At 37.4% G+C, this 12718-nt stretch overlaps 1 protein-coding gene across 1 annotated transcript in view; it reads left to right on the top strand.

The window, feature by feature from the left end:
• The window catches only part of plcb1 (phospholipase C beta 1), a 36929-nt gene extending 26149 nt beyond the window's left edge, over positions 1-10780 (top strand). The window contains exons 15-32 of the mRNA XM_030766912.1: positions 688-761; positions 957-1053; positions 1146-1230; positions 1892-2016; positions 2187-2341; positions 2483-2647; positions 2752-2851; positions 2944-3048; positions 3593-3705; positions 4087-4222; positions 4464-4517; positions 4625-4844; positions 5452-5632; positions 5871-5947; positions 6050-6139; positions 6838-6895; positions 8065-8151; positions 10577-10780. Of these exons, the coding sequence (XP_030622772.1) occupies positions 688-761; positions 957-1053; positions 1146-1230; positions 1892-2016; positions 2187-2341; positions 2483-2647; positions 2752-2851; positions 2944-3048; positions 3593-3705; positions 4087-4222; positions 4464-4517; positions 4625-4844; positions 5452-5632; positions 5871-5947; positions 6050-6139; positions 6838-6895; positions 8065-8151; positions 10577-10780 (2126 nt within the window). The remainder of the gene's footprint in view (positions 1-687; positions 762-956; positions 1054-1145; positions 1231-1891; positions 2017-2186; positions 2342-2482; positions 2648-2751; positions 2852-2943; positions 3049-3592; positions 3706-4086; positions 4223-4463; positions 4518-4624; positions 4845-5451; positions 5633-5870; positions 5948-6049; positions 6140-6837; positions 6896-8064; positions 8152-10576) is intronic.
• Positions 10781-12718: the final 1938 nt, after the last annotated feature.

The raw sequence follows: 12718 nt of genomic DNA, 5'->3' as shown, positions 1-12718 counted from the left end.
CTCTGATGTTTGAACACAGATATCTCTTTTTGAATTCCAACACTAATACATGATTGAGAGTGACGTTTTACAAGAATAAGCACTAATGCTTCAGCTTTTACTATATTAATATTCAAATCCTGGAATTAAGAACATGTCCGATCAACAGAATGACATTGACTGGCTAACGTTTGCATTATTTATTCCATTCTAGTTGTCGTCCGTTTATTTTATCTCCATCTGCAGTCCCTGTTTTTGTTTTGTTTCAATTTTTAAGTTCTATAAAAGGATTGTTTTTTAAATTTGCCCTCTAGGCAGCATGTGTCATTGGATTTTGGCTTATCATCTTGAGCGACAGACATCTGTTCTGACTGTTTTGGGCTAAGGTTTACGTTCTGCATCTCTGGTTTGGGCTAGGGTGGTATCGAACCACACAATCTGTGTGCTCTATGCTTATCTTCACACAGTCACCCATTTTATTGACTGCTCTATCTGGATGGTGGATGCAACATGGAGATGTAAATGACAAATGCGCTTAATTCTTTATTTATTGGTCTCTCAAACAAGCAAAAGCTTCAGTGATAAAACAATGTCTGTTTAGTTTGTAGCTTACACACGAGCTAAATAAATCTCTGATAGTTTTTCTGAGCCTGGTGTATTCTCTGTACAGACTTTAAATAAATAGTTAACTGTCTTTATACCGCCCAGTCCCAGCAGAAGTAGAAGCAGAGAGTGAGGAGGAAGATGACGATGATGACGACTGTAAGAAGTCCACAGATGAGGTAAAAAGTCATATTTTATTTAATTGTCTTTCTGTTTGGGCAATGTTAGTCAGCCGTTAGAAACATTTTTCCTTTAGCAGTATTCATTTATTCCTGTGTTCTGTCATGTTGTCATGGTCATCGTTTTTTTTTTACTGTGTGACAGCAGTGCTTTTGGCATTATTAACTTAATTCTGTCTCTTTCGTTATCTCCAGGGGACAGCGGGTTCTGAAGCCTTTGCCACAGAGGAAATGTCCACTCTTGTCAATTACATACAGCCAACAAAATTCAACTCCTTTGAAGCTTCCAAAAGTAAACACATTTGCAAAGCTACTTTTGTCTGTTCAAAAGCATTCATGTAATATATTTTTTTTACATATATATATTTTTATGTGTTTGTCCAGGAAGCAATCGTAGTTACCAAATGTCCTCATTTGTGGAGACCAAGGCTCTCGAGCATCTCACTAAGACCCCTGTGGAGTTTGTTGAGTATCCTTTCCATTTCAGATTTATGAGCTGATGGATTTGAGTGCCAAAAAGTGCTCTGCTGCTTGTTATTGCCATAAGGCAAAACCTGCAATAAATCACGTAAGAGTAAATAAACAATTAAAAAAGCAGAAGTCTAATCATTACATTTTAATGCACCACAAAATGTTTTGTCTGTATAATACAACCTATATATTTTATGCTGCTTCTATATATGAAATATTTTAGAAATATTTGACAGTCCCAAGACACAGAACCAATGTTAACAAGTTATGGATTTAGACCCTGTAGAAGTCTGCTGCACACAGGAGCAGCTTCAGTCAGATAGAGTGTGGCAGGCACGTGCGTTGCCACAAAATACAGTTTAGCAACGCAAAGAAAGGGTGATTTATGTGGTGACACCTGCAACCAGAGCCTCTGAACCCTGAGCCATGGTCAGCAAGTTTTCAAAGTATACACTCAGATGAATTGTCGTAACCAAGTGCTCCACTTAAAAACCAATGCTGCTGCGTTGTCCATATGCTATTAAATCAGCTTTTAATCAGTTATGAACATTATGGTGCACTGAACTTCTTATACTCTGTCTGTCCAAATCCACATTTCTTTATTTAACTTAACTGAACTGAATTGCGCAACATTTCTGGCCTTAACCAAATACACTCAGATACAATAAGCTTCAGCTGAGCAGAATCTACCCCAAAGGAACTCGAGTTGACTCTTCCAACTACATGCCTCAGGTCTTCTGGAACGCAGGATGCCAGTTAGTGGCTCTAAACTTTCAAACTATAGGTAAGGAAATATAGTTAAGAGCATCACTGCATTTCATTTCAAACTACATTTTTAAACCTCATTAAAATGATTTGAACATAATTGCGTAATGACTATAATAGTAGCTGTATATGTGGAGACATAGTTAAACTTCTGAATTCTTCAATGTGTATTCTGTCTTTATTATTTAGACTTGTCCATGCAGCTGAACCTGGGCATGTATGAGTACAATGGGAAGAGTGGTTATAGACTCAAACCAGAATTCATGAGGCGGCCAGACAAGCATTTTGACCCCTTCACAGAGAGCACCGTGGATGGGATTGTAGCCAATACCCTATCAGTAAAGGTCAGAACTTATTATGTGAGCTGGAAAGATGTTTGCCAAAAACAGGAGACATTCACCCACAACTCATGAGAATAGTTGTTTTGTTTCAGAAGATTTTCTCTGGTCTTTTAACTAATAACATTGTTTTTTTTTATTTCTCAGATCATATCAGGTCAGTTTTTGACAGATAAGAAAGTTGGCGTGTACGTCGAAATCGATATGTTTGGACTTCCAGTCGACACGAGGAGAAAAGCTTTCAAAACAAAGACATCTCAGAGTAATGCTATCAACCCTGTCTGGGATGAAGAACCAATTGTTTTCAAAAAGGTAAACTCACTAGCCTGTCTCACCAACAGATATAATTCACAAAAGAGAGGAAGACCTGCATTGCATTTTAAATGTTCAACATTCTGTTGATGTTAACTTGACAGGTTGTCCTGCCCACTCTTGCCTCTATGAGAATAGCCGTGTTTGAGGAAGGTGGCAAGTTTATTGGCCATCGAATAATTCCTGTGTCAGCTATTAGGCCAGGTATGCTCCTTTCTTTCACAAACTCCCATGTGTATTCAAACTAATCAGCCACTAGCTTTATGATTCTACATAATACTCTTTTATTTCTTAAGGTTATCGCTACATTGGCCTCAGAAATGAGAAGAACCAGTCGCTCATTCTTCCTGCACTCTTTGTATATATCGAAGTAAAAGACTATGTCCCAGATACCTTTGCAGGTGAGAAAATTGCCTCTGTATAACAGTATTGTGGTAACTAGCCTGTCCCTCCACACTCTATTCACAGTGTAAATTTGTATTTCCATATTAATCAGTCAGGCAGTAAGTACTGCTGTGAGGGGCTCATTTGCATCCTAAAGTTGTGAGACAGAGGCCTGTGGGACAACCAGGTGTCTCCAGGGCCCAAAGCACAGCTCAGCAGGCTAGGCTGTAGTTAAAGTGTGTCAGACCTCAGGGACTCTTACAGGAGTAAACAACTCTGACCCTCTCATCAACATTTCACACATTTAGTTTGACTCACACTAAATTCCCACCTGAACCTACATGCTGATTCACCTTACACAAAAGATTAGATGTTCTTTAAACAAAGAAAACAAGAAATGGAATGGCCCTTATGACCCAGGTTCTTTTAGAAAACAAATTGTTTGCTTGTGCCTCTTGCCTTTTGATATTATATCTGACACTTGACGGTTTGAGCTTCAATCCATCTAACTGTATGCTAACATGTCTGTGTTGACCCGCTGTGTGTTTCTCATGTGGACAGATGTCATTGAGGCACTGTCAAACCCAATTAGATATGTGAACTTAATGGAGCAGAGATCCAAACAGCTGGCTGCACTCACACTAGAGGAGGGGGAGGAGGATGCCTCTAAAGAGGTGGGGTTTCCTCTGGGGTTGACTGTTCTCTCTGTGGAACATTCAGCCGTTGTTGTCTGATGGTTTGATATGATTCAAGGCTGTGGTTATGGATATGGTTCAGAAATTCAGCAATTTTATTTCTTTGCTTAAAACAGCTGTAAACAGGCATGAATAATGTGTTATGTAGCTATCATAAAGGAACATTAAGAATAATAATGGCATCAGAATATCCCCATAAATTATTATTATCTCCATCAGTATCAGTCATTTGTATGTCTGTATTTTGAGTATATAGATTTACATTGTGTCCTGTTCATAAAGTATTACACGTGTTTCAAAAGAGCAGTCTTTGCATGGACCATGATCGCACTGAAAGTATTTTTTCGGGGGGCTTTCCAGGCAGAGTCAGGGGTGGAACAGCCGTCAGAGCCGAAAAACGAACCGAAACCTGCTCCTGTTGAGAATGGCCTGACCCATGCTCCCAGCTCCACTCCCAAACCAGCATCTCAGGTCACCCCCCAGCCTCAGCCAGCAGGTAAGCAAACCCCCCCAAACATACACTACTGTCCCCAAACCCAGCTAAAACACGTACGCTCCACAAACACACGCTCCAACTCTACGCTCCACAGTCTACTCTGCATTGGAAATTGAGTTGCTTGGGGCAACTAATGTGGAAACTACATAAAAGCAAAATGAATCTCTTGGAGTAAATATGGGTCTATTCTGAAAGAATTTGTTATGAGGTAGGTATATTCTAAAGATGTTTTTTTTTGCAGGATCAACAAAACCAGTGGCCAAGACCGAAGACATCATTCAGAGTGTCCTTATCGGTGAGTGGCAAATCTTATTTCACCAGTAGTTTGGGGCGGGGGGCTTGGCTAGGATGTGAGGGCACAACATATTGAGCCTTTAAATTCTATTCTATGTATCATCTCAGAGATGGAGGCCCAGACTTTAGAGGAGTTGAAGCAGCAAAAGGCATTTGTCAGAGAGCAAAGGAGGCACTATAAAGAGATGAAGGATCTTGTGAAGAAGCACCACAAGAAAACCACAGACATGATCAAGGAGCATACGGCCAAATACAATGAATTTCAGAACGACTACCTCCGCAGAAGGGCTGTCCTACAAAAGTCTGCTAAAAGAGAGGGTAAGAAGAGGTAGGTCCCTTGGCTTTGTTGTCCCATCTGAATAAAATTAAAAAAGAATATTCCTCACCTGTTCAGCTATTAAGTTCATCTGTTTAATGTGTCAGCTTGACATGGCCTGATCAGTAAAAAGCACATATTAAGATTCTGGTGTTGAAATGATGATTCAGTGCTGAGCAGAGAATCTCTGGACAAATTTTAGCTTAGTTCTGTGCGGATCAGTTGTCAGAATTCTTGCTCTGCTTAGAAAAACTACAAAGAGCTTGAGCTTGCATGGGCTATGTTCACTTCAAGATGCTTTTGAGCTTTTTATCCAAAATGTATTGAAAGTCGTCAGCATGTGATATTGACACAGAGCATCATTTAGTGAGAAACACTGTATAATCATGCTTGCGTTTGAGTTTGATGCTGTTGACACACAGAATATTTGGTAGATTTTGTAAAATAAATGCCAGTTCTGGTGGGTTGTACCTTGAAAAAATTTGGATACATCTGGATAAAATTCAAGTTCAAACAAAATTGAGTCTGCACTGACAGGTACAGATGGCCTCTCCTTGTGGTTGGTTTCCAGTTTAGTAACAGGAAGGCTTAACTGAGCTGAATTTCCTTTTTTTTGCAGATGTCTGTCCTCCAGTCCAGAGCATGGGCCTTCATTTTTTGAGCAGGAATTAGCTCATTTAGACCAGGAGAGCGGGCAGAAACTGGCTGAGCTGAAAGAACAGCAGCAGCAGCAGCTGCTGAACCTTCGACAAGAGCAGTATTACAGTGAGAAATATCTAAAGAAAGAACATATCAAACAGGTACCGGGTATTCTCTGTAACACATTTGTCAAACCAGACACCTTGTATGTCCAACGCTGACTTAAAGGCAGTTTTGAAAAAGATGTTAAAAGTTTCTCTAAATAATTAATACAAATCTCTGCTGTTGTGGTCAGCCTTTGGCAGTGAGCTCTTAGAAATATTCCAACACAAAGTTTGAGAAATGTTTAAAGTGAATGTATATAGAAAATGATTTTAGCTTTTATCCTGTTTGTTACAGCTAATGGAGAAACTCACCTTGGTGGCTGAGGAAAGTCAAAGCAACCAGATAAAGAAACTCAAAGAACTGTGTGAAAAGTGAGTAAACATTTGCGGTAAGAGGTCCTCACTGACCTCGCTTTACCAAACCAGGCACTCATGGTCCAATTTCCACGGTTAAAGTCTGTCTCTTTTACACAGAGAGAAGAAAGAGCTGAAGAAGAAAATGGACAAGAAACGACAAGAGAAAATCAATGAAGCCAAATCGAAGGAGAAGCACTTAACGGAAGAGTAAGTAGATACCTGGACTGGGGAAATGTGGTTTAAGAGGAATTTATATGAGACTACTCCCTAATTTTGTTATTATCTAGTTACAGGATATCCAGGAGTTTTAAATGAATCTTGGTCTTCTTTACATTGTACTTAGCTCTTTCTGTCATTTTAGAAAATGCAGACATTTTCCCCAAAATGTAACCACTGTTTGCCCCATGAGCATCAGAGAAGCAACAAAAAATGGTATAAAAAAGAACCTCTAGATGGCAATGTAAGCATTTGTAATACAAATAGAGCCCTGGCATTTTAGTCAGACTACAGAATGTTTGATTGTTGCTTTGTATCAAAACAGATTTTCCAGTGTTAAGTTTCAAAAACAAATTAGTCAAGCCAAAGTTAGATTAACATCTTAATATCCATATGCTGTTTTGAAACCACTGGAAAACAGGACTCCACCACACCCTGAGAAGGTCCTGTAATTGTAACACTTTAACTGTTTGTGAAATGTGAAAAAATGGGAGATCATATCTAGCAATTTAACAGTCTAGCACTGTTTTTTTTTTTTTTTTGAATAGACATCATTTTACTGTGGTGTATTCTGTAGTCTGTGATTCAGGTAGTTACAAAAATTGCACTTTTTTTCTCCCTTCTCTCATAATATGCCTGGAAGTCAAATGGTCTTGTATGCCTAAATATAAATATGTTTGTTTTTGCAGGGAAAAACTAGAGATCAATAGGTCATATGTCAATGAAGTTGTACAGCACATCAAAAGGGTACGTGTTTTAGCAAAACTGGCAAATCCTAGAGACAAAAAAATATCTGATGAGTGTGAAAGCTAAAAAAACCCACAATATGATACATTGTAAAAACAAAATATTATGTAGTAATAAATTATCCTGTTATTTCAACATAGTATATCATTTTGACAGCATGAAATGTTTTGTTTTTATGATGTAGTATGTTGCTTTTTTTCTCTAGCTTTTGTATTGTTGCAATGGTACCACCTTGTATGCCGGATCGGCTCTGACAGTGTCACAGATAATCGATTTAATTAACTACAAATGCTTCTCCGAATGCTGAGATCATACATATGAAGGAATCAAATGGATATTCTCAGACATGTGTGAATTCATTTCAAGCGCAAATGGATATGACAGGTGTCACATGATCTCCCAGCAATCATAAAGGGCCTAGACCACACCAGTCAAGTTGTCGTTTGCTTCCTATTTCTCATGCTCTGAAGTCAACAAATACCTCCATCACCCCAGAAACGCAAGTTATGTCTGCTTAGAGCCATTGTGATATTTAACAAGCAAGCTATCTGATAGTCATAAGAAAATTGAATAAAGTGATATGAGTGAAATGAGTTCTTTGACATAAAAACATGACGCAGTAACTGAAACAGTAGTTTAAACACTGTCAGTAAAGACATTTGTTCTGGAGGTTTTCAAGTATATTTATTTAAAAGTCAAGAAATGTTTTTTTTTTTTAAACTGGACATCTGTTTACAGGGGTTTAGAGGATGTGTCTTTAGATATGTGAACGTGAATACATGAATACATCTACATCTTCTGTGGAACTACAGGAAATGACAGTGTGACAAATGACTTGTGTTTTTGTCCTACTCACACCAGCATCATGTCATAAAACATATTGATACGCTAAATCAGAGAATCTTAATCTTTTATTATGTTGTAGAAATATATTCTAAAAATGAAATCTTTGGTTAAATCACAAAAACAAAATAATTTTCTATAAAAAGATAACTGTAAATTTTTATGGCTCAATGTCCTGCAATGCCAATATGCTGTTCCATGTCAAAGATCCAGTAAAAGGCTTTCTATTGTTTTTTTTCTTCATGCGTCGGGCTATACAGAGTTAAATGTATGAAATCTGCTAATCTGTCCCCTATTTAATTATTTTTCTGTCTTTTCTAATTTAGTTAGAAGATGCTCAAGCCAAAAGACATGAAAGACTTGTTGAAACCCACAAGAACATTCTGCAGCAGATCATGGATGAGAAACCCAAAGTGAGTGCATTAAATATGGAGTACTGTACATGAATGGAATAACGTTTCACATGTCATGCACGTAAACTGACCACGACTCAGAGCTATTGCATGGTATATTTAATTATTCAAACTCCATTCAAAATTACTAGCATGAAGAGTGTCCTATTGGACTTCCAAGCCTTCAGTCATACTGCAGTTTTGGTCTAGATTAAAAGATAAAATAAGATAAAATTACAGTGATGGACACAAATGAGCTAATTCATTTAGTTTTTTTCTTTTAGAAAAAAATGGACCTTTTTAGAGGTTTTGGAGCATGTGTGCCTGCCATGCTATGCATTCAAACTCTGAACTGAGCTAGTTGTTGTCAGTTAGATCACCTACAGCCTGCAGCCTGTGCCAGAATCAAACTGTGGTTCTACTACTGCTCCAGTACTTAAAGGCTATGGGTTTTTCCTTGAAAATTAGGTTTGAAATGAACTGAGTGTTTTGAGTTTTTGCGTTATAACTTGTGTCATTGGTTGGCCAACATATAACTGATCAATAACATGAAATGCCATTTTTTCTTGTTCCCCTGTGTTTGACATTGAAACACCTCTTACTCTGGTGAATCTCAACTTTATCACGCACATGGGCTCTGTGCTCAAATTACTGAACAGAATGACTCATATCAGATATAAAAAAAAAAATATTTTTCGGAGTAGGGGTGTGTGATATTGACTAAAAAAAAGCATATCTCAATATTATCTGGGATTTTGTCCATAACGATAAGTAGACGATATTATGCGTCCTTCAAAATGTGTTTGTAAAAGTCTTATATTGTACTAGCTTGCTCTTGTTAAAAGGATATAAATTGTTGCTTACTAATGATATTGGTATAGGATAATGGAAACAACATATTTAAGGAAAACGGGTCCTGTTTATTTTAAAACTGAAGCATTCAAGTAAAAACAATACAAAAACATTGAAATCACCAGCACAAGTATTATTGAGATCAAACACTGCAAGTATGAGTAAACCACTGACCCACATCTGGCAATTAAATCTAACAACGTGGATTGTGAGGCAAGTGGTTTCTGTATATTGTCTCCTGGCGCTGTTTGTTCATTCAATCTTAACTTTGGTCATGCACTTTTAGGCAGCCTATACTAGCACAAGGCATGCACTCTCAGTGGGCACACACATTAGTCTATCCTACAAGGCTGCATGACACAGTGAATGCGTGAACTCTCAAGGCGTGTTTTTGATTGGTTTTTGCAAAATGAGTGACATAGTGTATGATGTGATAAAACAACAATTAAGATATTATCGTTGATGCTACATATCTCACACCCCTAGTTCGGAGCTGTGGCCAACAGAATATAAGCTGAGCATTAGACACAACACACAAAAATTGGTACATAAAGTACATAAAGCATTAATTCAGCTCTCTCATATAGTTATATATATATATATATATATATATATATATATATATATATATATATATATGCATGAATCTGTGTGTGTGTGTGTGTGTGTGTGTGTGTGTGTGTGTGTGGAGCTACATTCTCACAGAAGGCACTGCACTCCTCAACTCTTTCTCAATACTTTATCTCATTTCTGTTCCGGGTGGCAAACACTATTCGTAGTTTCTCACCATAATCAATAAGAGAAGAAAAGGCCAATAGTATCTCTAATGGGCCACTAACATTCTGCAATGTTTCGGTGACTTCTCAGAAATGATTGTCACATCAGATATGAGTGCAATGTCCTTTCTTCTCTAAAATAATAACACTGTCAAAAGCACTGGATTGGATCTTTGAAGCAGATTGAATTAATGATGAGCAACATTGGGAAAGACTACTCTTGAGTTCACTATAGCTAGAGAGAACAATTCTACAACGGTGCTAGTGGATATTGATTGGGAGAACATCGATATTCTGGCCTGGAACATCACTATGCAGGACACACAGCGCTGGCTTTCCAATGCCATCACTTGTGGTTCATTGAACTTCCTGGGGCCTCAACAGCTGTGTTTTGATTCAGACAGGCCAGGACAGCATAGAAATGTACATTGTTCTGTCAGTATTATGTCATTATGCCAGTAATGTACACAGATTTATCACTTGGTAAAAGAATTAGCATTTGATGTAAATGTCAGAGTGATAGTACTCCATGTAATCATTGAAGATCATTTTGAGCACATAAATAAGCTTATTGTGATGGAACTTATCCCTCACAAAAATCTAAGCTGAAAAGAATAGCTTCTGATTGCTGCATTCAGACGGTTTAGCTTCATAATTACTTGTAAGAAGGATGTCTTTAAAAGACTATTAAGCGCAAGAAAAATGGAAATGTGGGTTTCCAAATCAAACAATCAAAGTCATAAGATATCTTCTCTTCGAAATTAGTTGACACAACCTAAAAATTCATTATTAATGGCTGTGTTGGAATCTTGTTTCAGCTTCAGAATGAGCTGGACCAGGAGTACCAGGACAAATTTCGCCGGTTGCCAGTGGAGATTCAGGAGTTTGTGCAAGAGACCACCAAACGAAAGCTGACTGAGGACAGTGACCAGGATACTCTCCCCTCATCCAGCACTTTGGAGAAGCTAAACCAGAAAGGAGCGCAATCAGAGGATGACATGGAAGAAGAGAAGAAAGATTAATTGTCTGATTCTCTTCACTTGGAGCTTCAGACTATGACTTATTCAGTTTTGTCTTGGTTATATTTATTCTGTGTTGGCGATCTTAATAAACTGATTGTTTTTTGTTTTTTTTTGGATGACGAGCAGAGCTGATGCGGGTTTCAGCACTTCAGCCATGTAATGGAGCGACATGTTCATGAGTCAAAGTATTTTTTTTTTTATCAGTATTATAAATCAGTGAGTTATGCCTGTATAATGACCATACCATTTTTTAAACAATAATTTAAAGTAAGTATTAATTCTGTTTATTTTGTCTCTGTTTTAAATATTATTTATTATGCCCGCATATTTGAGATGTCTTCTTCACTAATCAATAGTGGTTTTAATCTTTGACGAGGGCTGATTGCTATGTTTTACTGTTAAATGAAGGTATACCACAGGAGCACCTGTATTTGTCAAACAGTGAATTTCCCATGTCTCTCACTGAGGGCAGGCACTATAGAGAGATACTGTAGCTACTATTTACTTTATGTAAGTTTAGGTATCAGCACTTATGAAGATACATGTTGTATATTTGCACTGAGTTGAAAACTATTTGTTTTAATCTGCGAGCACAGGTGGCTTGCTGGGGAAGCTCCATTATCTTGCCAATTTGTTGCTGCTTATAGTATTAGTCTCATTAGTCTCATTGGGTCTGAGTGCTTACTTAACGCATGTTTTCAAATTTTTAACACACACACACACGCATACACACATGTGCGCGCACACATGCGTGCACACAGACACACGCGCACACACGCGTGCACACAGACACACACCCTCACTCAGCAGTGCACCAATGTATATTGTATAGAAATATTGGTATAGAAGTACCAGTGAGTTGTTTGACACTGAACTGTAATAGCTGTTTACAGTTTTCAGGGATGCATGAGAACAGTATATTGAGCAAACATAAGAAAGTTATATTGAAGAGTCTGTGATTCTCCTACATTTGTAAATGTCAGCAATATAGCTTGTGTTGTAAAGTGGTGATGACTGTGATATATTTGTGAAGGTGTTCTTTCCCCTACTGGATTTCTTGACAAATGCAAACTGGTCGACTTGATTGCGCTTATCCTGCTTATCTTTTTTTATTCAGATAATTTTTAGTTATCTTTAACAGTCATGCATTTAGAATTCTCTTAAATATCTTTGTTAAGGGGCCAATTGGATGAAGTTCTTCATTTTTGTTAAGCAGTTTGATTCTGTGACATTAGTTGCAGTTAAATAAGGAAGATCTTAAAAAAAAAAAACCTTGCAAACTCGACAGCCAAAAAAAAAAAAAAAAAAGCTAACTAGCAGTCGTATGATCATAAATTAACTTCATTGCTCTAGTATTTTCACCTAAAGGAGGTTTGAGGTATAGAAATATTGTCAAAAATGTGGATATGCACTTTGGATGTTATGTGGTATCATGATGATTATGCAAACTATTTCTACTTGAGACATGAACCCCCTCTGTTAAATTTTACCCTTTAGGAAGTTTATTTCAGAGCTTAGGAGTGCTAAGTGAAGTGCTGTGTAGACATGTCAGTTGTATTTGATTTCTTGCATAGTAACTCATTAATGGTAAGAGCACACACAAAAGGCACTTTCCCATCTCACATTTGTCTCACATTTTCCATGCATTGAACATGCCAACTGATATATATATTTTAATTACAAATCATTATAATTTGTAAGTATGTTTTATTTTTTCTCTTCATGCTTTATCTCCGTATTTTGAATTACTGACATAATTTTGTTCATATGAGCAATTTTAAGAGGTACCAGGACTGGGTGGAAATCATTTCCCCTTCATGATGGAATCAAGTGTTCTTAAAATATCTAGTTCGGTCATTTCTGCTATCTTTAAGGAGGCTATTATGTTAACTTGTGAAATGATGATCATTATATTCTCATTCAAAGAAGCTGACAGAG

The sequence above is a fragment of the Chanos chanos genome, chromosome 1 (assembly GCF_902362185.1).
Source record: "Chanos chanos chromosome 1, fChaCha1.1, whole genome shotgun sequence".
Taxonomy (NCBI): Eukaryota; Metazoa; Chordata; class Actinopteri; order Gonorynchiformes; family Chanidae; genus Chanos; species Chanos chanos.
The sequence above is the reverse complement of the archived record's forward strand: the minus strand, read 5'-3'. Positions and strand labels throughout refer to the sequence as shown.